The following is a 27,987-nucleotide window of genomic DNA, read 5'->3' on the forward strand; positions in this document are numbered from 1 at the left end:
AAAATATCAGGAGTGCCCTATTTTTCAAAGTCCAAATAACCTTGTTCAAGTGAGAATTTCTGTTGAAGCTTTTCCTCAGGACCTAATATAAAGGGGAAATCTCGTTTCGAGTAGTGGTAGCAGGAAACTTTTTGTCAAGTCCACAACACATGTATGGGACGTTAACGGCGTGCCGTCAAGATTGTTTGTATCGCTGTCCATTTTTCAGGTTTAGCTCCCTTGGACTGACTGAGTTCTAACATCTAACTGACAATGCCTAGTTCTACTTTTAAAACGTATTTCATCCTTTCATTCTGTCAATAATATATCTTTCTGCGTTTCGCGAAAAAAAATAATATATCTTTCTGCCCCCAAAGAAACATCTTTTATCACACAAAACGAGATTAAGTGCTAATTAAAATATTAGAATTCCTTGCGAAACAAAAGATAGAAGGAAAAATTTCCAGTGAGATTGGATATCAGGAACGAATCTTCCGGGTTTACTACAGAATTCCATACTCAAGAGAATGTGAGATGCATCGATCAGCTTGACAGGAGAATTGTGGCCGAGTCCATAACACATGAATGGAAAGTTTGTGTCGATCTGTCAAGCGCACTGCCCTCCACTGATTCGAGAGTCAAGTCTTTAGACAAGTCAATGTCAGTATCTTTAGACTAGCAGAGTACATGTAAGTTCTGGGATGTCATTTCTATGCATTCTTCTTCATTGGAAGTGTACATCTATTGGCGTGTGTAGTTGCTGCTATGACAGTCGACGCTATGCTTGGTTGCTTCCCGCAGCCGTGCAGAATTTGGTCGATTTCTTATCTGCTGGCTGCTGGTGCAGCATTTCACCAAGAATCTTCCGCTGGTGACAAACGCGACGACTATCGGCGGCAGCCTCGTCGGAGGCCAAGCTGGCGGGGCGTCGGCAAAGGCAGGGCTTCAGCAGGGGCCGATCTAGGGGGTGGACCGGGTCCCACCCAGTCCGTCCTAAGATTCGGTCCAAAGAGTTTTACCCTCTCATTTTTTTTCATATTTGATCTTATTTATTGCTAACAGAAAAATATCTACTAATTATTTTCTTGTATATAGCAATTAATAATTGAATTGAGAAGGTGAAAACTGAGAAATTACATTTTTTAAGATTAGATTGACATATTCCCTAAAATATTTGAAAATATTATTTTATTGGTTCAGAAATATTATTTTATTAGACCACCGCAACCTAAAATTCTAGATTCGCCGCTGGGCTTCAGGTCAGCCAGCACGGCGAGGCGCAACCCTCACGTTCGCGCGTTAGATATGGCGCTGCACGTGGGATGCAAATGAGTACTGATCTTTGTAAGCCAAGGATCGGTGGGTAAGATGGGCGGGACTATAGGCTTGTGGCAGATGCGGAGGATGGCGCGGTGGCGGCTGCAGAGGCGCCGAATGGGTGAGAGGAGGAATCCATCCAAACCAGAAGGTTATATACAAAATGCTAGGGGCATATGTTAATAAATAGTAGTCAATATGCAAATAATCGGATCCCAATTAATAATTGTGATCCAAATGAGGGGCTATACATTTATATGCGGGTGGTGATTTTACAATCTTCGATCTTTAGCAAAATTCGCTGCTGCGATCCGGCCCTCCACCATGACTTGCCAGAACGGCACCCTTATGTGAGTCTTTTACCTGTATACCCATGTTTGATGGAGCAAAGATTTTTCGGAGCTCTGAGGGCCGGCCGGTATAAGGTTGGGGCTGGCAGCAAAGCAAGGCAGAGATAGATGCCGGCAGGAAGGAAGAAGGGAAGGTGAGGAGGGAGATACGTGGCAGGCCATACGTTAGCTTCATCCTTTGCTGTCTATTGATTTTTCTTTTAAAAGTATATGCATGACTTTCATATGCTCGGATGGTGACAGAGTCTAGTTGGTCATCAAGTACGGGCTTTTACACCAGTTCCTATATGAGAATCTTTTACGCTAGTTTTTGTCGTTTCCATTCTCGCTTGGACTACAGTAGTACTTGAAAGTGACCACTGAAGAAAATTAGAACCAAATAACATAATTGGCATTTTTGCTTTGTCGAAATCTCAAACCAGGATATTGTTCAAGCCTCAAACTTCTTCTTTTGTCATATGCTTCAAGCCTCATCAATCTGTGGACACGTTTCTCTCTTTATCTCTTGCGAGTCTAGTGTTAGGTTCTTCTTCTCTGGGGTTCTACACTGGATCATGTTCTAGGTACAAATCGGGTACTAGAGTACAAGTTCTGAGTAGATAAACAAAAGATTCATGACCTAGACTAGTACAAAGAAAAGAGGGAGAGAGGAGGGCGCAGACCGTCGGTCGTTGGCGGGGCGGATTAGCTGGTGCCGGCGGGCGCCATCGCGTCAAGGATGGAGGCGAGGAAGTCGGGGTCGGCAAGGCGCGCATCCGGCAGTGAGGGAGGGCGGCGTTCCGGCGACGGCGGTGTTCGGTGCAGGTAGCGGTACCCCTCCGGCCTCCACCGGCACTGCCCAGGGACGGAAGTCGTCGTGGTCGGCGTTGCAGCGAAGTCGTGGTCGGCGCGGGGTGCTGGTGCGCTTCCCGTCGGCCTCACGCTTCCCGCAGATCGGATCGGGATGTGGGAGAGGGTTGTGGCGGCGGCGAACTTGGGGTACCGTGCCCCGGGCACTCTCCCTTTTTTTTATAGCGCAAGCGACGGGGGCCCACCAGCCAGAACGGGTTGGGCGCCCCCGATCAGGGCGCGGTCAAGGGTCCGACTCGATCTTTGGATCGAGTCATGGAGATCAAATCCAACATTCTCCCCATTGATCTCTTTTTGTTTCTTATTCTTATTCTTCATCTGAATCATCCCATCACAGATCAGTGTATAGGGCATGCCTCATCATGACAATTATTACTGTCAAATTAACAGCCACAATTACCTTTCCGGTCTGAAACGAAATTCTTTTCTTTGGCCCATTCTTCGTCCAGGAATCATAGGCTTTCTCTTAAACCCATTCCGGCTAAGTGTTCTCTGAACACATTGGGTGGTAGGCCTTTTGTAAGCGGATCCGCTAACATCTTGTTCGTTCTGATATGTTTTAAACAAATTATTTGATCTTGGACTTGCTCCTTAACAACATAAAACTTTATGTCGATGTGTTTGGCAGCACCACTCGACTTGTTGTTATGAGCGTAAAATACTGCTAGTTCATTATCGCAGTATAATTTCAGTGGTTTTTCTATGCTGTCCCTTTGCAAGAGTGAAGATGTATCCAGACATGAATTTTCTGTCATCTACATCTCCTGCAAAGTCTGAATCTGAATATCCTTCTATTTCTAAAGATTCTGATTTTCTGTATGTTAACATGAGGACAGTAGTGCCCCTCACATAGCGTAAAGGTTTCTTTACCATTTTTTAGTGCTCTATGCCTGGATTACTTTGATATCTGCCAAGTACCCCGGTAACAAAACTTAAGTCAGGGCGAGTGCACACTTGTGCATACCGTAAGCTTCTGACAGCTGAAGCATAAGGCACTGCCTTCATTTGCTCGAGCTCATACTGATTCTTGGGACACTGATGTTTCCCGAAATTGTCGCCCTTGACTATTGGAGCAGGTGTAGACCTGCTTGCATGCATACCATATTTCTTTACTATTTTTTCTAAGTATGCTTTCTGCGACAATGCTAATACCCCTTTCTTCTATCTCGGTGAATCTCGATTCCTAAAACAAATGAGACTTCACAAAAATCTTTCATATCAAAGTTCGAGGACAAAAATTTCTTAGTCTCCAGTAGTAGATTAATATCACTGCTAGCTAGCAGAATGTCATCCACATACAGGATGAGGAAGATAAACCTCCCATTCTTAAACTTTGCATAAATGCAATTGTCCTCTTCATTTTCTTTAAATCCAAACTCTCTGATTGTTTCATCAAATTTCAAGTACCATTGCCTTGAGGCTTGCTTTAAGCCATAAATTGATTTATTTAGGTGGCATCCTAAATTTTCTTGGCCTTTCACAACAAAACCTTACGGTTGTGCCATGTAGACGTCTTCGTATAGATCCCCGTTTAGGAATGTCGTCTTCGAATCCATCTGATATAATTCTAAGTCATAATGAGCCACTAAGGTCATTATTATTCTGAAGGAATATTTACATGAGATCGGAGAAAAGGTATCATTGTAATCTATTCCTTCTCTCTGTGTGAAGCCTTTTGCCACGAGTCGCGCCTTATATCTTTCTATATTTCCTTTGGAGTCACACTTCATTTTGTAGACCCACTTGCAGCCTAATGTTTTGGCTCCTTTGGGAATTTCTTCTAAGTCCCAAACTTTATTGGTACTCATTGATTTCATTTCATCTTCCATGGCTGCAAACCACTTGGATGAATTTGTGCTTTTCATAGCTTCTTCAAATGAGGTGGGATAACCCTCAATTTGTATTTCTTCGCTATTATAGACTTCATAATCGTCAGGAATAGTAGATCTTCTAGTTCTTTGTGGCCTTTGTGGGGCCATTGCAACTGATATTTCTTGTACAGGAGGTTGCAGTTGCTCCCCCTCATCCGCGACAATGGGTTCTGTTTGATCATGTGGGATGGGGTCCTCATTCTCATTTGCTGCCACGTTGGGAGAACTAACAACAGGCGTTGGCATTGCAGTTCTCTGCACTACTGGTGCCACAGCCACAGGTAAGCAAAAATAAGGCTCTTGAGTCATTGGAGTAGGGATGAATACCTGCTTCTCCGCAAGATCAATTTTTCTGGCTACCATGCTCCCCCTGATCATCTGATCTTTTAGAAAGGCAGCGTGTCTTATTTCTACAAATTTCGTGTGTCTGTCAGGGTAGTAGAAACGACACGCTTTCGATTTTTTTTGGATAGCCAATAAAATGGCAACTGACTGTCTTGGAATCTAGTTTCCCAATGTTTGGATTAAACACTTTGGCCTCAGCCGGACAGCCTCACACTCGTAAATGATTAAGTGATGGTTCTCTTCCTGTCCATAATTCATATGGTATTTTTGGCACTGATTTAGTTGGCACGCGATTAAGTATGTGGATGACGGTTTTTAACGACTCCATCCACAAGTTAATTGGTAGCGTGGAGTAGCTCATCATGCTTCTTACCATATCCATCATGGTACGGTTTCTTCTTTCTGCTACTCTGTTCTACTGATGCTCACCCGGTGTGGAATACTGGGTAACTATGCCATTCTCCTGTAGGAACCTCGCAAAAGGTCCAGAAACTTGGTCATACGGGGTATGCCGACCGTAGTATTCTCCCCCACGGTCAGATGTGACAATCTTTATCTTTAAATCATATTGATTTTCTACTTCTGCTTTAAATATCTTAAATTTATCCAATGTTTCTAATCGTTCTTTTATTGGATAAATATAGCCATAACACGAATAATCATCTGTAAATGTTATGAATGAATCATAGCCATCTACAGTAGTGACAGGGAACGGTCCACAAATATTTGTGTGGATTATTTCTAAAATTCCCTCACTTCGTTTGTCGCCTTTCTTTATGTTCTTGACATATTTTCCTTTAATGCAATCGATACATTGTTCTAAATCTGAAAATTCTAACGGTGGAAGAATTGATGCTTTTACTAAGCGCTCTATTCTCCCCCTCGAAATATGGCCTAAACGATAGTGCCATAATTTCGATGAGATTGCATCAATTCTTTTACGTTTTTTAGTGCCATTCCCGCATGAGGAGGAATTCTCATTCTTAGAACTTACAACATTAACATTCTCAGATAATGAAAGTAAGTACAACTTGTCTTGTCGGAAGGCAAGACCAACACATTCTTTATTAAAGTGTATCTCACACTTGCCGTCTCCAAAATGACAAGCAATCAAATCATCATCCAACTTAGACACACTAATTAAGTTTCTTTGCAACGACGGTACATAAAGAACATCTTTCAAATGAAGTACAAAGCCATTATGTAATTCTAAATGAAATTCTGCGATGGCTTCAACTTCAGCTTCTACACCGTTTGTCACTTTAATTCTTCTTCCTCTTCTTGGTAGGGTCCGGCTCATACTTGTCCCCTGTAATGAATTAGCAACATGAGCAGTTGTTCTAGAATCAATCCACCAATTCGATTTATCATAATTCAAAAACAAGAATTCATCTACAAAAGTAATTGTGTCCTCACCGTTTCTTAACAGCTCCTTCAGAAACTCTGGGCATTCCCTCTTGTAGTGCCCTTTTTTTTGCATTTGAGGCACAGGTCTTTATCAGCTGGGAATGTTGACCAATTAATTTCGCGTGGAGGTGGTTTGAAAGGACCACTTTCATGCTGATTCTTGCTTAGCGGGAAGGGCTTCTTGTAGTTCTGGTAATTCTTTTGGGGGGTTCTTTTTCTTCTGGTGCTGGACTTGGAAGACAAATTCACCACCACCATTGGCGTTTTTCAGCCTTTTTTCTTCCTGAACCCACATGGCAATTAGCTTCTCAATGTCCCAGTTTTCTGGAAAGTTGTTGTAGTTGACATGAAATTTCGCAAACTCCTTTGGAAGGGACTTGAAAACAACCTAGACATGGAACGGTTCTGGCAAAGGCATGTCCATTGTCTTTAGTTTGTTAGCCATGTGGCTCATCTCTAGGATGTGTTCTCTGATTCCACCACCACTGTATTTCTTTGTAATTAGCTGCTCTGCAAGAGTAGCCGCATAAGCCTTGGAAGAGCCAGTGAACTGACCCTTTATTTTCTGGAGGTATTCTACAGCGGATGGGCAATCAGTGATTGCCATTCTGATGGCGTCTGAGATAGAACCTTTAATGATCATTAAGCACTTGCGGTTTGAATCCGCCCACGGTGCCATCTCAATGTCATACAAGGTCTTTTCTTCATCATATTTCTTCTGACGAACAGCGAATGCAGCGTCAGTTTCATTCTGAGCCCTCACGGGCTTTTCTGGTTCTTTTGGCTGAGGCGTATTGATGGCCGAATCTATGTTGGCCATCGCCAGAGCGATTTCTAGCTTCTGGTACCACTTCCCATAGTTCCTGCTATCTAATTCTGGGATGTCATTCAAAAGGTTCATAGCATTCGAACCTGAAAATCAGATTCAAAAATTTGTGAGGACAACAATAATATGCATGCATCAATTTAACTTTGGTCAAAATTAAAGCATGCGATATTCTGTACATTAAATCTAAATCACCGTTGGGCAGAAAAAGATATAATGTATACAAAATTCTCAACAAAATCATAATATTGCAATATCAACTTTGTTCAGAAATTACAATATCACAATATACTGAAAATTCTAAAAAATAAATTCTATATGCCTCTATATTAATTATCTCGTTGGTTCAAATTAACATAGAGACAAAGCAAATTCTTTGTAGCGGAAACATGAAAACTTCTAAAAAATTCTAGAAGCATAATTCTGTGAAATTCTGCTAAAAAAATAATACACGTTGGTGCAATTATTTGTAGAGAATCAATTATAAACAAATTCATCCAAAATTCATATTCAAAATACTTCTGAAATAAAAGAAAAATTTGTTTCATGTACTGTTCATCGAGCCCGTCCCCGCGCCCAGGCCGCAACCTGGGCCTGGGCCGGGAATTCACCCCGCGCGTGGCGCCCGCCTGGACCAATTTCGGCCCGCTCGCCGGCCGACCGCGCCTGGTCGTCGGATCAAATCCGACGGCCGTCCGTCCGTTCCGGCAGAACAAAACCGCCGGCGGTCGCCCCCCTTCCAAACCCTAGCTCATTTCTTTCTCCCCTCCCTTCTTCTCTCGTCCGAGGCGACGCCGACGGCGGCCGGCGCCAGGGAAGGATGGTGGCGCCGCCGCGGCTCCCTCGCCGGCATGCGACGCTCGCCCAACAGCGCGCGGCCGTCGAGGTGGCCGTGGGTGGCGCCTTCGCCATCTTCTTGTGGCCGTCGAACTGCGCACAGGAGCGCGAGCGGCGACGGCTGGTTCTGCTCCGCACGCTGGTGAACGGCGGCGGCCGAGGAAGGTGGAAGGTAAGCCCCCCCTTTTTCTCGGATTCTTCTTTGGTTTCTAGGGTTTGGTGTTTCTGATTTGGGGATTTTCTTATGGTTAGGGTTCTTGGTTGATCCGAGATCGATTTCCTCTCCTTTTGTGTTCTGGGTGCGTGTACTCCAAAAGACCCGATCTACACACTAGATCGGGCATCTGATACCAATGTTAGGTTCTACTTATCTGGCGTTCTACACTGGATCATGTTCTAGGTACAAATCGGGTACTGGAGTACAAGTTCTGAGTAGATAAACGAAAGATTCATGACCTAGACTAGTACAAAGGAAAGAGGGAGAGAGGAGGGCGCAGACCGTCGGTCGTTGGTGGGGCGGACGAGCTGGTGCCGGCGGGCGCCATCGCGTCAATCGAGTCAAGGATGGAGACGAGGAAGTCGGGGTCGGCGAGGCGCGCGTCCGGCGGTTAGGGAGAGCGGCGTTCCGGCGACGGCGGTGTTCGGCGCGGGTAGGGGTACCCCTCCGGCCTCCACCGGCACTGCCCAAGGACGGAAGTCGTCGTGGTCAGCGTTGTAGCGAAGTCGTGGTCGGCGCGGGGTGCTGGTGCGCTTCCCGTCGGCCTCGCGCTTCCCGCAGATCGGATCGGGATGTGGGAGAGGGTTGTGGCGGCGGCGAACTTGGGGTACCGTACCCCGGGCCCTCTCCCTCTTCTTTATAGCGCGGGCGACGGGGGCCACGAGCCAGAACGGGTTGGGCGCCCCCGATCAGAGCGTGATCAAGGGTCCGACTCGATTCTTTGGATCGAATCGTGGAGATCAAACCCAACATCTAGCACCTCAAACTCTTCTTTCGTTCGATTTAACTGATAAGGTTGCTGCCACGTGCCACGTGCCAGATGCCATCAAATCAAAACCAAACTAGTGGTCGTGTGGTTCGTCGTCGTTGCCGTTGTGAACAGAGCAGACCGACCTGGGCTTTGGGTTGAGTTGTGAACAGAACCACTAGCGAAATGTACGACACCCCCGACGTCATATTTGCTGCATCTATGTGACGTCTTCAGGATACAACTTCATTGGCATAGCCCGACAGCAGAAGAAACTTGTTTTTTTTTTACTGAAATGCCAAAAAACGACTTCGATTGAGAAACACATGGAACAAGCAGCACGCGATTGAGATGCTCGACAGATCGACTTCTTGGTGGAACAGGCACAAGAGAATCAGTTGCCTATGTTAAAGTAAACGAAATACGGTTAATTACGTTGTTATATAAGTTCCTATCCACCTCGTATATCACTGCAAATGACATGTCTGGAAAGGGCAACCACCATATGAAATTGTAGAGTGACTAGGCTTTACATATGAAAAAGGGCACATTGTCAGAAGTGACTAGGCTTATTTAATTTAGTGGTTCATGAGCTCAGATGGTGACAGAGATGCGGGCACATACTAGCGTCCAGCCTAGCTTCTATTCGGCAATAATATTTTGCTCTTGTTTTGTCGTATCCATCCTCCATCTACATCAAACGTTTATCATGCAAAACTAGGAACACAAGTAACGGCAAACTTGTACAGTTCAGCTGTCACTATTTGCTTGCATGCAAGCGTCATTTGACTTGTATGCTTTGTACCTACGACGTACATGCTTAGGCTGTGTAGATTCCTCTGGCGATGTGTATAGGAACGACGTTAGTTCCTGGTCTGCCGGACCCTATAAGTACTGCTGCAATGGAAGTATGGAACAGAGATGTCCACCAACAAACCTACAAGCAGCAGAACCAAAGATCAGCAAGAGAAATAATACAAGTTAATAAGGCAGACGGCGAGAAGATGGCGCTGACGCCTCCAGTTTGCTCTGTCAATGATGTTCATCACGGGCAGCGGAAGGATCGGCCGACCTTCCATCCGAGTCTGTGGGGTGATTTTTTCCTGACATACCAGCCGCCAACTGCACCTAAGGTAACATCAGAGTGAAGGTGCATTGACATTCTTGGATCGCAAAAACTAACTACTATTTATTTGTCGATCCGGTGCAGCGTGCATACATGACAGAAAGGGCAGAAGTGTTAAAAGAAGAAGTTAGGAAGATGGTGAAGGGTGCAAACGAAATACCAGATATCTTAGATCTAATAATCACGCTACAGCGGCTTGGACTGGATAATTACTACGAGAATGAGATTGATGATAAGTTGCTCTTTGTTTATGATTCTGAGTACGATGACAAAGATCTGAATTTAGTCTCACTACGATTTTATCTTCTACGGAAAAATGGTTATGATGTGCCATCTGGTAAGGCCTCATGTTTAGTATGAAAACGTTAAATAGACAATCATAGAACGTATCCAGGAACTATATCAAACAACAAACAAGCACACTGAAATTTATACTAATAAGCACTATCGATCTTACTAACGAAAACCATCAATGTGATCATGTTATTTTGATATCCGTGCTGACCATGTTTCATCTGACTCCATTTCGTACTTTTTTAGGACAATTACTACAAATAGTAAACTGCTTTTGTTATCAATACATATATCTCCATGTATGTACATCGATATCAGCTACTATTAACTACTAAACATTCCCAAACTATATAAATCATGCAAGTTAAATTGAACTGATCTTGTTAATATTCCCAAACTGATATATAGATACTTTGAATGTTGTATTTAATTTGGATACTTTTGAAGATAAAACATCTAAATTTTTTTCATTTGATTGTCTTTGCAGATGTCTTCAAAAGTTTCAAAGATAATGAAGGAAAATTTGTTGCGGATAATACAAAAACTCTCTTGAGTTTATATAATGCAGCACACCTTAGGACCCATGGGGACAAAGTACTTGATGAAGCCATTATATTCACTAAAAGCCAACTTGAAGCTGTATTAGATTCTTTGGAATCAACATTAGCAGATGAAGTATCCCATGCCCTTCAAACACCTCTCTTCCGAAGGATTAGAATACTAGAAACAAGAACCTATATCCCAATTTACGAAAAGGAGGCTGCACGAAATGAAGTCATATTAGAGTTTGCAAAATTGAATTTCAACCTTCTTCAACTTCTTTACTGTGAGGAGTTAAAAACCGTCACACTGTAAGTTTATTCAAATTTATTTGTAGATTTTTAATAATCATTACTAATTCAACTACACAGTTTTATTTAAAGAAATTACATTGCATGTTGTGTGTTTATATTCTTTACATCATTACAGGTGGTGGAAGCAGCTTAATGTGGAGACAAACTTATGCTTTATTCGAGATAGAATAGTAGAAATGCATTTCTGGATGACAGGAGCATGCTCCGAGCCACAGTATTCTCTTACACGAGTGATAACTACAAAGATGACAGCTTATATCACCATACTAGATGATATAATGGATACCTACAGTACAACTGAGGAGGCCATACTGCTTGCCGAAGCAATATACAGGTACAAGTAGTATCCCTTACAACATATTGATTGATACTGTAGCTTTATCATATAGTCCAACCCCACCACAAATTTATGTGTGTATTTTCAATAGATTGCAAATATGCAAAAATCCTGCCATGGTAAGCGCTATCTCCATTACGCAGTAGCTAACACACATAATGGGTTCGAAGCATGAAGGAGCAGCAGATTGAATTGCGCTAATTAATTTATTAGTCTAGTAAAGAGCATATATAGCCCTCCCAATCCTTAAAAAAACTATAATTATTGGTTTAGAAAGCTCAGTCTCCAATAGACCACCTATCCCAATATTTTTTGGGGAGGCACCCAACAATCAGGCCCTTCACAAAAGAAGGGGATAACCCCAACACCTCCCCTCCCCCTCCATCCGTTTGAGTTTTGGACGTTCCATTTGTCATTTTTTTTGGTTGGGGAGGGGGGGGGGGTACATGATTGTGATACTGTTGCAGCACCTCTCCAAACAATCTTGAAAACAATAGTATTGGGGTTCTTCCAATACCACCTTATTGGGAGTTGAGAGTTACCTTGGCTCTAGAATCCTAATGGGAATTGCTAGTTTCGATTAGTTTAGGATTTTATCTCTAGAAATTGTTTTATTTAGATTAAAATGTTGTAAACAAAGTCTTAGGGGATAGGTTAGTCAAGTGTATTGAATACACAGTTATTCTCACTACAACCGAATAATGTGAAATTTGATCAGTACTTTATGCATGAGATGCACTATGACTATTCAAAATATTAAATATTTCAACTAATGTATTGTAAAAATGCAGATGGGAAGAGAATGCATCAGAACTACTTCCAGAGTACGTGAAGGATTTGTACTTGCACTTATTGAAGACATTCAATTCTTGTGAGGACGAACTAGGACCAAATAAAAGCTTCCGAGTGTTTTACCTTAAAGAATTGGTAACTGTTGTATTTGATCTCACTTAATTACAAATGACAAATGCATGTGGCGAAAGTAACAACTATTTTGCATCCATATAGAAAAAGGAAGAATATTCTATTTTCATAATGTTTAATTGTTGTAAAGTATTATTATAATTTGCATACCGTAGTTATTCTAAAATTTATAATTGCTTCTAAAATTATAGAAACAAAGTCGTTTAGCCTTAATCAGTTAGGCTAGAGGTGAAATCAAACAAAAGCCGTATTGTCAGAGAATAAAAAGCCACGAAAAAATAGCGCGCTATTTTCGCAAGTGCCGCGACGCTATTGCTAATTTTCGCGCTATTGGCGCTATTGCGCCGCTAAACGCGAATAGCGCCATAGGGCCGCTATTTTCCCGCTATTGCTACCAGGCCAAAAATAGCATGCGCGGCCCGTTACTTCATTTGCCTTTATGGCTGTTTAGTGTTTAGTGTTTGTTGTTTGTGTCTGAAACTATGAACTTATCTAGCTTTTATTGCCTTTATGACTTATTTTATCAAGTATCAACTTATCATCAATTATGTTGGAAACTCATGAATTATGTTGGCTGTTATTATGTTATCAACATATCAAAGATTTTTATTTTTTCCTATCACTTGTAAACAAATAGCGCGCTATAGTGGCAGCAATCAGCTAACGCTACTCCGCTTAGCTGCCACTATAGCACGGCCATAGCGCCGCCATAGCGGCGCTATAGCGCGGAGCGGCACTATAGCGCCAATAGCATCCAGAAAAGGCCAAACACTATTTTCAATAGCCATGATTTTTTCGTGGATAAAAGGCATAATAGTAATAATAGTAACAATAATAATAGTAACAATAATAATAGTAACAATAATAATAGTAAACGGAGGACCCATAGCCACATGGTTAATGTATGTGGCCTGATTGATGATTCCAACATACTCCTATCCAAAGATAGTTCTTTGGGTATATTTCATCCTCTTAGGTCTCTCTTTACTAACTCTTCCAATCCCATGTCAGGATTGATCTACTCCAACATCTTCTTACATTATTGGCACACCCTAAGATGTTGCTACGCCATGGTGGTCTCTTTGTAGGACTTCATTGGATATGTGTCCAAATCATCTTAATCGACTTTTGACAACTTTTCTGTGATCGACACACTCATTACCTCTTCATGAATATAGTCTTTTTGGTAGTCTATCCTTATGACCACAAGTCGAAAGAAACATGAACATCTCTACTACACACATAACTGCTAGATAAAAGCAAACAGTAAACTACCATTATAATTTTCCATGACTATATGCTAAGAATTTTATTAGCAAACATTCCACATGTTATGCATGAAGAATTCATAAATTAGCTTACTTGCATAGCACACTTCATGAATTTATGATACTCATTGTAGATCGTGTTCAAGAATTAAATTTGACTTCACAATCATGTGAACATACAATATGGAAATCACATATCTGTGTTTTAATGCAGTTAAAGTTGTTGGTCCGAGCAAACTCTCAAGAGATAAAATGGCGTGACGAACATTATGTTCCAAAAACAATCAATGAACATTTAGAAATATCAAGAGCAACGGTTGGAGGTTTCCAAGTAGCATGTTCTTCATTTGTTGGGATGGGTGACATCATAACGAAGGAAATTCTTGACTGGCTTTTGACATATCCAGAACTTCTCAAGTGTTTCTCAACAATAGCACGACTGTCCAATGATATTAAATCAACAGAGGTCTGCTCTCTCTCTCTCTCTCTCTCTCTCTCTAATTTATACATGTGAAAGAACCTTTATGTGTATTTGTTATGCACCATATTACTACTACATTATCTTAGTATAAAATTGAATGCAGCACAAAGTTAATGTTGTAACCAAACAGTATATGATATAACAGAAAATTAGCACCGTATCTTAGCCGAGAAAGGCGTAACTTGAGTGTACAATAATTCTATATAATAACTTTCTTTTGTGTTGCAGCGGGAGCAAATTGGGGCGCACCATGCATCTACTGTAGAATGTTATATGCTACAGCATAGGACAACAATGAATGATGCATATGAGAGGATAAAAGATTTAATTGAAGATGCATGGAAGGATATGATGAAACTCTTCCTTACACCAACAGGACAGCCAAAGCTCATCGCAAAAACAGTTGTTGATTTTGCAAGGACTGTGGACTACATATACAAGAAAACAGATGCATTCACTTTTTCCCACACTATTAAAGATATGATCACAATGCTCTATGTGGAGCCAACATTATTTTGAAGACCAAAAAAGTGAAAATGCACCCTTTTCCCATCTATTATACTCCAAAATCCCTTCAGTTGTATATTGAATAAAGTAGCATCCACAGGACTTGTGTTTACAAATTACAAAAGTCAAATGTTTAAAGGTAGAGTAAAAATGTTGTAATGAGTAAAGTATAAACATGTTATGAAGTAATTACATGTACTGTGTTACCTTGTCAAGCAATATTATGCACCTCTCTATACGTTGCCATGTTACTAATCCTTGTTATAGTTATTACTGATCGATTAAAAAAAGATGATACAATATCAACAGTGTGTTAAAAAATTATTTTATGAGTATGTGCTCATTATGATAAGAGTATGTAATGGTTCGACCCTACGTCATAGTAGGGCCAAGGCACATGCAGGAAGGAGAAAGAAGAAAGGGCAGGGGTGCAGAAGAAGATGACATGGCAGGCCATGCATTTACTTCAACCTTTGGCTATGTAGTTGTTTGCTTGTTCAAAATTTGGACGAAATCAGCCAACACTAGGTGCACTACTACAAATATAATTTTTAGGAGCATTACCTTTTTAAGGAGTGGATGAAAGGTTTATCCACCCCTACTACCTATATGTACAACTGCACACTCCTCAAAGTTGATCTTTAGGGGAGAATTCATGCTATGATGCGCTCTTGAAAAATTGCCTTATTTTCATGGGTGGACCGAAACATGGACCATCCCCAAAAATCAATATTTCAGGGGCTGTCCATGGCATAATAAACAGCTCCAAAAAATATGTCAATTTATTGGGATGAGCCACTTTATGAACTATCCCTAATAGTGGCAGTTCATAATAGGAAAAAGTCCATTTTTAAACCCCTCAACTATTGAATTTGTCCAACTTTAAGCCCCAACTACGAAACTAGATACAATGGACACCCTAACTTCCAATATCACGCAACTTTGGCACCTGTGGTCGTTTTAGGTGGTTTTCGGCTGACGTGGCGCCAGTTTTCGGCGGTCAAATGCCACATGGCGCTGATGTGGCAGCCCAGAGAAAGAGAAAGGCTGCTCGTGACGCCGCCGCCGTGCCCGCGACGCCCGATAGCCGCTGCACTGCCTGCGACGCTGCTGCCGCGCTGCCCGGGCTGAGCCGCTGGCGCCGCGCCCGTACCTCCCCTCCGCACTCGCCGCCCCCATGGCCCCAAAGCGCCCGGCCATTACCACCGCCGCTGCGTTGAGGTCGGCCTCTGGCACTGAGGGGGAAGCAGCACTGCCGCCTCTGCTCGCCATGCCACGGGAGGCGAAGGGGAGCGCGCTGGGGCCCGAGGACGCCGAGAGGAGGCCGCCGCGCCGCAGCGGCGGAGCAGATATTGGCCGGTCGATGAACCCTGCAGAGGCGCGATGCTCTCTCTCCGACGAGCAGGGCCCGGAGTAGGGGCGGAGCAGCTGCCGCGTCCATGGCCGACTCCCTCCCTCCTCGGCCTCCTCCACGTTGCCGCCCTCCCCGCCCTATTTCTGCCCAGGCCGGCCGATCTCCCCTTGCTCTCCCTATCTCTTCTTCTTCCTTCTTCCTCAGAAACAGCCGAGTCAAGTAGAACTTCATTGCCGGCCAAAATTCGCCGACCACGCTCCATCCCCTTTTGATTTCTCGTGCTCCGAGCTTCCTCACCACCCTCTCCACCTTCCCCGCTACTTACCCAAGCTCCTCAGTTGAATCCGCTGGAATTAGTAGCCCTGCCGCCGCACGCCATTGGAGCACCACCAAGCCCTGCCCCCCACATCGATCCGCTTCTCCGGCCCTCCTCTGCCCAAATCAACCCCCAAAATGAGTTCGTTGTGAGCCCCTCGGCCTCCCTGGTCCCTTTCCCTTCAATTCCGGCGCCGAGCCGCTCGGAACACCGCAACGCCGCCGCCGGCCCACCCTGTTCCCGCCGCCGCACGCAACAGGCCCTACCCGCGTGGGCCTGTGCCGCGCCGCCGGTCATGCCAGCTTTGCCTGGCCCTGCTGGCCGCCGCGCCACCCTGCCCCTCCACTGCCGTGCCCGTCGCCGGACTTTAGGACGTCCGCACCACGCCACGCTCACATCCAGCCACACCTCCATGGGGGTTCATGGACCACGCTCACCCCCTCCCACTCGGGGTGCGCCGATATGTCACAGGTGCTCTGCTGCTTGCCCTCCCGCGTGGCTGCAGCTTGTATGGCAAGCCGCCACTGTAACACCCCAGGTGTTAATTTTGTGCCTTAGTCACTAATCATCACATAATCATGATCATTAGTGTAAATCATGTAAGCTTAGTTAATTTCAAATCTTGACTGAGCTTTGACCACTATTTTCTCCCAAATCCAAGACTCAAATCAAGTTTTGCCAAAAACTAAAGTTGTAGATCTTCTCACCCTCTACAACTTCTAATTTGGCCAAATTTCAAGTTCCAGTATGAAATTTTGAGTTTTGGGCGGTCAAAATTTTGTTAAAATCGAGTCAAACGAGTTTCCTGTGCTCGCCTGCGACGCCGTACGCGCCCATGCCGGCGACGGCAACAGCGCCGGCGACCGCCACACGTCGACCGTCGCGGCGAACCTCATCCTCCGCTCGCTCCGTCCTTATCCATCTGCGAAGCCAACTCGCCTTTCTCCGCTCCACTCTCGCCCTCTCCCCAAGCCGAGCTCTGCTCGCACGCCATCGCCGGCCGAGCGCCACCCCTGCGTCATGCCCTCGCCCCTCAAACCCTAGGCCCTTCCCTCGAGCCCAGGCGCACGCTCTCCCTCCCTTTCCCCTCTCCACTCCACCCAGAGCCGGGTCGAGCTTCTCTGCGCGCACAGGGCCGCCGCCACCCGCTATTGTCATCGCCGAGCGGAGCTCGCCATGGAGCACCTACCTTCGGCCTCTTTCCTCCCCAAACGACCACCCAGCTGCGTTCCCTCCCTTCCAAGGAAGTTCATCGACCCAGCCGCGCCCTCCCTAGCTCGCCGGAGAGCCGCCGCCGCGGAGCACCATCACCGCTACCCCGACCTCGCAGCGAAGAGCCCCTCTCCGACCGCCCCCAACCCTGTCCGAACCCACCAACGGGTAGAGCTCGACCTCTTGCTCCTCCCCCTCTTTCCGCTCGCCGCCGGTGAGCATCGTCGCCGGAATCGTGCTCCCCGTGCGCTCCTCTGTTCCAAATCGCGACCAGAGACCTCGGGCAACAATTGACACAAGTCCAGGGGGTTTTCTGCACAGATATAGACTCATATGAATAGTGTTGCGAAGGGTTCTTTTTGCAATAAATTGGCTAAAATTTGTTGGATTCCTTGTTCTAGGATCTACAACTTTCCTTACAGGTTGATCTTCAGTTTCTAAATAGTTTTTACTCTAGATTAAAGGTTGTTTTAAGTGGTTGCAAGCTTTGAAAATGCATAGTAAATAGTAGAAAAATGGTAAAAATGTAAAACCCATTGGGTTAGTTTTTTTTGGCATGTAGAACTTAGGAAAAATATTTAACTTGCTGTTTGTTTATTGTTTCTGTGATGTTTTGATTTAATCATGGTTAATACTTGTTTTAGCTTGTTTATTTAATATCTGCAGTTCTAGAAGTCCAAAAATTGTGAAATTTATGCAGTAGCTTTCTATTTGCATGTATAATTCACTGTAAAAATTTCAGAACCAGAAGCTATGTGCATGTTTGTAAATATATTTTTGTTCAGCTTGTCTTGTTGAGGCTAAATTAAATACTTTTTGTTATCAATAAATGTTGGCAAAATATTGTTGAATGCTTTATCAATAGGTCATCATGCTGGTAAATTTTGGTTACTAGATCATGTCCTCAAGATAAGTTTTTGCATTTGTTTAGTTCCTAGCTATATCTTTCACTTTCTAAAAGTATTGCTAAGCAATTCTTTCTGCACGGTTCAATACATCAAGTATGTCCTTTTTGGGTGAATCATGTTAACTTTTGTTGGCTAGAAGGTTTGGCTAATTCCTGAATGGTGGATGCTTGCAATGGTTTAATTTAAGTCAATTTGTGTGGCATGCTTGATGTGCTTGTCATCTCCTATGAGATGCTTCAGTGATGGTTGGAGCCGAAACCGAAGACGATGTTGGTGGACATATCCAGAAGACAGATGGATGGATCCCGATGTGCATGGCCAAAGGCAGATGCTCGCCAAGCGAGTATCATCTAACCAACACTGACTTAGTGTTACTCTTAGACATGCCCCGGAGCATAACTCTTAATTTCGGTATTCAATATTTATTATATAATTATTATGCATTTACATTTCTAGGAGTTAATTGGAACCATAGATGCATGATCCCTAGGTTTTCTCAGTTACTCTACTAGTGTGCAGGTTGTTAGTATTGCAATGCTTAATTAGGACTCGGTAGAAGTCGAGTGATTTCTGTCACTCGCGAGATATAGGTCCTTGTTACTTCTGGCAAAGTACTTGAGAATGAATCAATGAGGAAAGAGAAATGGAGACCGGGCGGAGATGGATTTGGTTATGGTTATGAAATGGATGGAAAGTAAGCCTCCGCCTGTGTCGACTGAGTACCGTACCATTGTTGGCAGTGTTGATCGAGGATTGAACAGTACTAACCACATGCCGGAAGTAGATGGTAGTCGAAACCGGCAAGCTGTAGACCTGATTTACAATGATAGCTTGAATTGTGACCTGGTACTCTGGGAGTGGAATGATTGAGGGTGTTGGAGTATATGTCGCCTGCGGGTTCTCTGGGAGTTCGCCGTGAGGGGCTCTTCACCCGGGTTTTGGCAGGCGTGGTTCAGGTGTCGTGGTAATGACGAGAACAGTTGATGCGTGTGGCCCGGCGTGGTTTGCATGTGTCGTGTGAGTTAGGTCCACCTTGCAAGGTTAAATCGGATCGATTCGCCGTGACTCGCGGTTATGAGAACCTTGATCTCTTTGTCACATCTTAGTAAGAACTTGAAATGAGAATGGAATGAAGAGAACTGGATTGTGATATTACTAGAGGATTTCTCTGTTCTACCATGTGTGCTCTAGAAATTCAGGCAAACCTCGCTGATACAGTTTATACTAAACTTGAGCTAAAATTTGAAAGTAAGGATCCATTGTTAGTAGTTTTTCCAGCAAAATAAACTCCAGAGCCAAAAAGCTTTGCATATCTAGATAGTGGGCTAAGTATACCCATAGTCGGGTAAGCCTTGCTGAGTATTAGTATACTCAGGGTTTGTTGTTATCCTGTTTTCAGGTGTTTGTTGCTGGTTGGAGCTAACCAGGATTCACACCAGTGGGCTCGCTGTGACATCCTCACGCCTTCGTAGTTCTCATTGTTTTCAAACTAAACATCTATTTAAATTCTGCTACATGTTGAACTCTGATAATTTGTTTAAAACTCATTTCATAAAGCTCTGCTTTGTAAATTAAATTTGAGAAATTTTTGTCTACTTGTAATCATCTGTGCTCGTCTTCGTGCGAGACTTCTAGTGTTTTTCGATCCTTAACCAGACAGATGACCGGATTACACCATTTTAAGTACGTGATAACTTGATTAACCATTAAGATGATAGTTAGCGCACTTATGCCGGTTTAATTTGGGCGGTTCTGTTACAGCTGGTATCAGAGCCGAAACACACTAGGGATGATTACTTGCATGCTTAATTAAGTTTAAAACTAATTTTTAGTTTGCAAAATTGTTGGTTTTGAAAATTTGATGCTAGTTACGCTAAGGAATAAGATAGATAGCTCGTATGCCCTACCTAAGTTTATTTAGTCATGGTGGCATCTATGTATCTATTTTATTCCAACACTTCCAGCACTTTACTTTCTGTTAAAACTTACTTTCTGGCACAACCGATATTTAATATCTGTAACGACGCACCTACGCTAAGGTAAGCAAGATAAGCATTCTTGGTAGTCCTTTAGAATAGCCCACGTGTTTCATACGTGCGCGGGTCCCGTATGATGAGCATACGAGGAGGTGATGAGGCTCCATTCAAACGAGCCTGTCGCTATCTGCCGCCTGATATGGAGTGCGGATTTCTTACCGTGTGATTGTAACCACAGCCATCTCGTAAGGCAATGTTACGAGATGTAGACCTGTCATGTGGTTGGCCATGACCGTGACCCTTGGGACACATCTGCCCTTGGATGTCCCGTAAGACGAGTGTACGGGAAGTGAATACGTTATTATGACATATGCAGCGCTGTCCATTCAGAGTCGAATGTTTGGGTGCCATTTCTATAGTGGATGGTAATGTATGTGTGAATATGTGGGAAACTGCATATGCGTTACCCGTGTGGCGTAGGACACATGGGGGCCGTTCGTGTGTGCTGGCACGAAGGGTCTAGAAGTGGTTATATCTTGTGTTCTTCTGCAGGTACACTAACCATGTTACATAAGTTATGATCGTAAGAACGGCTAGTATATATAGGGAGAATATGTATTGTGCCACCAGTTGTTCCCGTATGCCTAGTTATTGGCAATTGTTTGGGTGAGTAATGAATAGAACGTGCATGCATCATGTCGTCTTAGTTTGGGTGATCACCTTGCTTGTTGCTTTGTTTTACTAAAATGTGTTGCTTTTACCTAAATGTCCGCCTAGATTTTGTGTTGTAGTAGGGGAGCTAACGTAATCTGCTAAGCCTAATCATGGGTTGAGAAGATCTTTCGGAAATCAGAGCCTTTAGATCATGTGCGAACCTTATTGTAAATCTTATCTTGTCATTCAAATCAAACCCTCGCTGAATGCCTTGAATCTGTTCCGGCAAAGCTTTGAGCTTTTCCTTTAATGGCTAAACCTTGATATTGTCAGCAAACCCTTCAATCTATCATTCAGTGATCGTTCTATCCTCTCTTGATGTTGTACCTTATATTGCTGGCTATTCTGATTCCAACATCCGAAACTTGTACCTTCATTCTTACTCAGTTAATTTCTGGTTAAATTAAAAGATTCATGACAGTAATAACTTTTTGAATACATTCATTACTGCAATAGTTATGCACCACATCATTTCATGTCATCGCTCAGTGCATGGATTCGCATCATCATTTGTAAAATGTGGGCTGACTAATGGTGTGCTCCGAGTAGAACTTCGAGTTGTCTTCGGTTCCTTTTAACCTATTTTGTCGTTGCTGGCACTACTGGGTTGCTATTCCTCTTTTTCTTGTGGCAGTGTTAAATCACATGACCCTGATGCCGTGTCAGAACCTAGGGCCTCATGTGCGCTGCAGCCACATGATTGAGCCACTAGGAGCACGCTGGTGCCTAGGTATATGTGACGTAACTTACTGCAATCCCCTTTTATGCAACCTTACTAGTGTCCTAACATTTGATCCTCAAGGATATAGAACTAACCAGGTGGAAGTCTTGCGAGGACGGTTACGGGGTGTGAATCAGGTGCATCCTCAACTCATATGTGCGTGCATCATACTCATGCATCTCATGGCGAGCATCACTCAAGAGCATTGTCATTATGCATCATGATGTATGCATCATTGAGTCGACATCATGGCAAATGCATCATGTCACATGCGCCATGATGTATGCATCATTGAGTCGACATCATGGCAAATGCATCATGTCACATGCGCCATTTTATTTTGTGCATGGGACATCCCATCATGACATTACATTAGCATAAATGAACATGTTTTACAACTAGCATCATGCAAATCATGCAGGTAATAAACTCTGAGCTGGAATGTTCCAAACACCACTCGTAAATCAATCTCTCGTACTATCCTCACTTGCTATCCATAAGTCTTGTGATGAATCTCGCCGACATTTGTTTTCCTCATGTTGTGATCTTAGCTCTATGAGAACTTGATCACCTTGTCTCATCGTCATTCTTTGTTTTGTTTGATCTTTTCTTCTTGATCGGAAAACCTTACATCACTCAGTTATCCTATCTAGTTGAAAGGTCGTGTACGAATCGAGTTCAATGTTTCTTAAAAGCGTTGTCGTCAGCAAGAGCCGTCCCTGGTTGCATGCAAAGAGGAAGTTCCTTTCGCCTTAGTGGTAAAATCCTAGTTCTGGAATGCGTTCGTAATCTTATGAGTTCCATAAATGATCCTGATCAAGGTTTGGAGCTAGAAAATCTTATATGCAGTGCTAGTTACAGTTGTTTGTGCTGCAAAAATCTAGATCTATGCATCCGGTAGACCTTTTCGTTGACCCGCTTACCCTAGCCAAGTTTCACCAAGTGCTTGTCTATGTCTGTGGTATGTTCAGGGGCTTGTTGGTCAAAACCGTACCTGGCATTCATTGTTGAACCTCTCTATTGCTTATCCTAAAGATGATCTGGTGCAATGTTAATCTCTTTTTCTGCCTTGGTCTCAGAATCTTTCCCTTGCAAATCATGTCATTGCTTTATCAGCCAGGTCTCTGGATGGTATATCAGTTTTGTTCCACATGTTCTGCCTATTTCATCTCTACTTTCCTCAGGCATATGAATGGTTATTAGCCTTGACCTCGTGTTGATAGCCAACCGGACTAAATGGCATGTTGATCATTAATTAGGTAATCTCTGTTGCTCTCATGTTATGCCTCCATTTTTGGATCACCTCCTTGCTATCCCTCTGTCTCGTAATGCTTATCCATGCACGATCTATTTATGCTACATGGGATTTCTCGTTGGAAGTATGCCTGACGGCGCCGTAATGAAACCGAGGGTCTCCGATGAGCGATCGACACATGGTTGTGCTGCTCAGCACGTGCTGGTATCGAATTTGTTAATTAGGGTCCTTTATGCAATTTTGTCAGTATGCTATCTCTTCGTGGGCCTTTCCCGCATCTAGCGTTTGTTGTTCTGTTTGGAGATCTCTATATCGGACCTAAATCTAGTGAGTCTTTCTTCTGAAGTTACCAAGGGGATGATCTTTGAAAGAACTGCTAATGGACGAAAATGCTAGAAGACTACTGAGATGATAAAGCAACTTGTGCCATCATCGTTGGAATAAGAGGGCATACAACACTTAAAGTGCGACAAGTTATTGGTCAGACAAAAATTGATGGAGATGTTGTGTTTCTGGATAGACCACTTTGCTCTCTAAATCTTTCTCTGACTTCTCAATCCTTATTTGCATGGGATACCGTCAGCCACAACCTTATCTGGTGACTCTTTCCTGCTGACTTTGGTGGTAATCTGCTCCTTTTCCCTTGCAAGTCTTTCGCTCCGAATCTCGAGACGAGATGCTTTTAAGGGGGAAGGGCTGTAACACCCCAGGTGTTAATTTTGTGCCTTAGTCACTAATCATCACTTAATCATGATCATTAGCTTAGTTAATTTCAAATCTTGACTGAGCTTTGACCACTATTTTCTCCCAAATCCAAGACTCAAATCAAGTTTTGCCCAAAACTAAAGTTGTAGATCTTCTCACCCTCTACAACTTCTAATTTGGCCAAATTTCAAGTTCCAGTATGAAATTTTGAGTTTTGGGCGGTCAAAATTTTGTTAAAATCGAGTCAAACGAGTTTCCTGTGCTCGCCTGCAACGCCGTACGTGCCCATGCCGGCAACGGCAACAGCGTCAGCGACCGCCACGCGTCGGCCGTCGCGGCGAACCTCGTCCTCCGCTCGCTCCGTCCTTATCCATCTGCCAAGCCAACTCGCCTTTCTCCTCTCCACTCTTGCCCTCTCCCCGAGCCGAGCTCTGCTCGCACGCCATCGCCGGTCGAGCGCCACCCCTGCGTCATGCCCTCGCCCCTCAAACCCCAGGCCCTTCCCTCAAGCCCAGGCGCTTGCTCTCCCTCCCTTTCCCCTCTCCACTCCTCCTAGAGCTGGGCCGAGCTTCTCTGCGCGCATAGGGCCGCCGCCACCCGCTATTGTCGCCGCCGAGCGGAGCTCGCCATGGAGCCCCTACCTTCGGCCTCCTTCCTCCCCAAATGACCACCCAGCCGCGTTCCCCACCTTCCAAGGAAGTTCATCGACCCAGTCGCGCCCTCCCTTGCTCGCCGGAGCGCCGCCGCCCCCACCTCATAGCGAGAGCCCCTCTCCGGCCGCCCCAACCCCGTCCGAACCCACCAACGGGTAGAGCTCGACCTCCTCTTGCTCCTCCCCCTCTTTCCCCTCGCCGCCGGTGAGCATCGTCGCAGGAATCGAGCTCCACGTCCGCTCCTCTGTTCCAAATTGCGACTAGGGACCTTGGGCAACAATTGACACAAGTCCAGGGTTTTTTTTGCATAGATATAGACTCATATGAATAGTGCTGCGAAGGCCTTTTTTGCAAAAAACTGGCTGAAACTTTGGAAAATTATAGTAAATCATAGAAAAATCAGAAAAATACAAACTAAAATTTGTAGGATTCCTTGTTCTAGGATATACAACTTTCCTTACAGGTTGATCTTCCGTTTCTAAATAATTTTTGCTCTAGATTAAAGGTTAGTTTAAGTGGTTGCAAGCTTTGAAAATGCATAGTAAATAGTAGAAAAATGGTAAAATGTAAAACCAATTGGGTTAGTTTTGTTTTGGCATGTAGAACTTAGGGAAAATATTTAACCTGCTGTTTGTTTGTTGTTTCTGTGATGTTTTGATTTAATCATGGTTAATACTTGTTTTAGCTTGTTTATTTAATATCTACAGTTCTAGAAGTAAAAAAATTGTGAAATTTATGGAGTAGATTACTATTTGCATGTTTAATTCACTGTAAAAATTTCAGAACCAGAAGCTTTGTGAATGTTTGTAAATCTATTTTTGTTCAGTTTGTCTTGTTGAGGCTAAATTAAATACTTTTTGTTATCAATAAATGTTGGAAAAATATTGTTGAATGCTTTATCAATATCTCATCATGCTGGTAAATTTTGGTTACTAGATCATGTCCTCAAGTTAAGTTTTTGCATTTGTTTAGTTCCTAGCTATATCTTTCACTTTCTAAAAATATTGCTAAGCAATTCTTTCTGCATGGTTCAATACATCAAGTATGTCCTTTTTGGGTGAATCATGTTAACTTTTGTTGGCTAGAAGGTTTGGCTAATTCCTAAATGGTGGATGCTTGCAATGGTTTAATTTAAGTCAATTTGTCTGGCATGCTTGATGTGCTTGTCATCTCCTATGAGATGCTTGAGTGATGGTTAAGTTAAATAGCTCTAGGTGCTTATGCTAGTATGTTATACTTTTATGAATGCCTTGCGTGTTGCACTTTCATGCATTCATACATATGCATTGTCGCATCTCATTCAGATACGATAGATGAACCATATGAAGGACGTGATGTTGGAGCTGAAACCGAAGACAATGTTGGTGGACATATCCAGAAGACAGATGGATGGATCCCGATGTGCATGGCCGAAGGCAGACGCTCGCCAAGCGAGTATCATCTAACCAACACTGACTTAGTGTTACTCTCAGGCAAGCCCCAGAGCATAACCCTTAATTTCGGTATTCAACATTTATTATATAATTATTATGCATTTACGTTTCTAGGAGTTGATTGGAACCGTAAATGCATGATCCCTAGGTTTCCTCAATTACTCTACTATTGTGCAGGTCGTTAGTATTGCAATGCTTAATTAGGACTCGGTAGAAGTCGAGTGATTCCTGTCACTCGCGAGATATAGGTCCTTGTTACTTCTGGCAAAGTACTTGAGAATGAATCAATGAGGAAAGAGAAATGGAGACCGGGCGGAGATGGATTTGGTTATGGTTATGAAATGGATGGAAATTAAGCCTCCGCCTGTGTCGATTGAGGACCGTACCATTGTTGGCAGTGTTGATCGAGGATTGAACAGTACTAACCACATGCCGGAAGTAGGAGGTAGTCGAAACCGGCAAGCTGTAGACCTGATTTACAATGATAGCTTGAATTGTGACCTGCTACTCTGGGAGAGGAATGATGGCGGGTGTTGGAGTGTATGTCGCCTCCGGGTTCTCTGGGAGTTCACCATGAGGGGCCCTTCACCCGGGTTTTGGCAGGCGTGGTTCAGGTGTCGTGGTAATGACGAGAACAGTTGATGCGTGTGGCCCGGCGTGGTTTGCATGTGTCGTGTGAGTTTGGTCCACCTTGCAAGGTTAAATCGGATCGATTCGCCGTGACTCGCGATTATGAGAGCCTTGATCTCTTTGTCACATCATAGTAAGAACTTGAAATGAGAATGGAATGAAGAGAACTAGATTGTGATATTACCAGAGGATTTCTCTGTTCTACCATGTGTGCTCTAGAAATTCAGGCAAACCTCGCTGATACGGTTTATACTTAACTTGAGCTAAAATTTGAAAGTAAGGATCCATTGTTAGTAGCCTTTCCAGCAAAATAAACTCCAGAGCCAAAAAGCTTTATATGTCTAGATAGTGGGCTAAGTATACCCGTAGTCGGGTAAGCCTTGCTGAGTATTAGTATACTCAGGGTTTGTTGTTATCCTGTTTTCAGGTGTTTGTTGCTGGTTGGAGCTAACCTGGATTCACACCAGTGGGCTCGCTGTGACATCCTCATGCCTTCGTAGTTATTGTTGTTTTCAAACTAAACTTCTATTTAAATTCCGCTGCATGTTGAACTCTGATAATTTGTTCAAAACTCATTTCGTAAAGCTCTGCTTTGTAAATTAAATAATACAATTTTTTGTCTGCTTGTAATCATCTGTGCTCGTCTTCGTGCGAGACTTCTAGTGTTTTTTGATCCTTAACCAGACAGACAACCGGATTACATCATTTTAAGTGCGTGGTAGCTTAATTAACCATTAAGATGATTGTTAGCACACTTAAGCCGGTTTAATTTGGGCGGTTCTGTTACAGCCACCGCAGCCATGAGCTCGGCGAGCCCCTATGGAAGGGCGCATGTGTTGCCGCCGCTGCAGCCTGTATGGCAGGGTACGGGGTCGGGGTCAGGCCGAGATGGAGGCGGGAGGGGAGGCAGCGCCGACGGAGGGGAACAGCGTCGGAGGGGTTGCCGATGGCGGTGGTAGGCGGAGAAGCCGATATGCCGACCAACGTGGCCCTCTCTGTCCATGTCATCAGGTCAATACCGGTCAACATGTGCCACGTCAGATGAAAACCACCAAAATCAGACCCAGGTGCTAAAAGTGGACAGTTTTAGTAGTTGGGGTACTGGTACTAGATGGTTTTGTGGTTGAGAGTTACAGTTAGACCAACACAATAGTTAAGGGGCAAAAGTGGACTTTTTCCTTCATAATATGGCACACCCTGAAAAACTAATAATAGCTTTTAGATGATGCTTTTAACCTTTTAGACTCAAAAAGCTAAAAGCTAAGAAAACTGAGCTTTTCAGCTTTACATATAAATTTAGCTTTTCTGAGCTTGGCTTTCCGGAACCTGCGCGAGAAGTTCGTTGTTTATTTAAGCTTCTGACTTTTCATGCAGAAAAATTGCCGTGAACCTCAAACAAACAGGGCCTAAGATTGGAGGCGTGAAGGATAATTATCAGTGTTACGAGAATGGGGGTATCCCTAACCTTGGACAAAATCAGGGCCCGTGGGCCATGACTCTCTTTTCCAGCTCAAAAATGGACTAGGGAGAAGCTCTGAACCTAGGGGCCCACCCTAGGGGGGGCTGGCGACCA

General features: G+C 43.7%; 1 protein-coding gene across 1 annotated transcript; it reads left to right on the plus strand.

Moving 5' to 3' along the window:
* Nucleotides 1-9,633: 9,633 nt before the first annotated feature.
* Nucleotides 9,634-14,752, plus strand: LOC120711512 (beta-sesquiphellandrene synthase-like). Its single transcript, XM_039997072.1, has 7 exons — nucleotides 9,634-9,879; nucleotides 9,957-10,209; nucleotides 10,654-11,017; nucleotides 11,136-11,354; nucleotides 12,149-12,284; nucleotides 13,764-14,015; nucleotides 14,259-14,752. The coding sequence occupies exons 1-7, from the start codon at nucleotides 9,649-9,651 to the stop codon at nucleotides 14,547-14,549; spliced, it is 1,746 nt and encodes a 581-aa protein (XP_039853006.1). The 5' UTR covers nucleotides 9,634-9,648; the 3' UTR covers nucleotides 14,550-14,752.
* Nucleotides 14,753-27,987: the final 13,235 nt, after the last annotated feature.

Source organism: Panicum virgatum, chromosome 6K (assembly GCF_016808335.1).
Source record: "Panicum virgatum strain AP13 chromosome 6K, P.virgatum_v5, whole genome shotgun sequence".
Taxonomy (NCBI): Eukaryota; Viridiplantae; Streptophyta; class Magnoliopsida; order Poales; family Poaceae; genus Panicum; species Panicum virgatum.

Coding starts and splice junctions, on each gene's coding strand:
- LOC120711512 (XM_039997072.1), top strand. CDS start 9,649: ATGGAAGTATGGAACAGAGATGTCCACCAACAAACCTACAAGCAGCAG. Junction 9,880..9,956: donor AGCCGCCAACTGCACCTAAG/GTAACATCAGAG, acceptor GATCCGGTGCAG/CGTGCATACATGACAGAAAG. Junction 14,016..14,258: donor ATGATATTAAATCAACAGAG/GTCTGCTCTCTC, acceptor TTTGTGTTGCAG/CGGGAGCAAATTGGGGCGCA.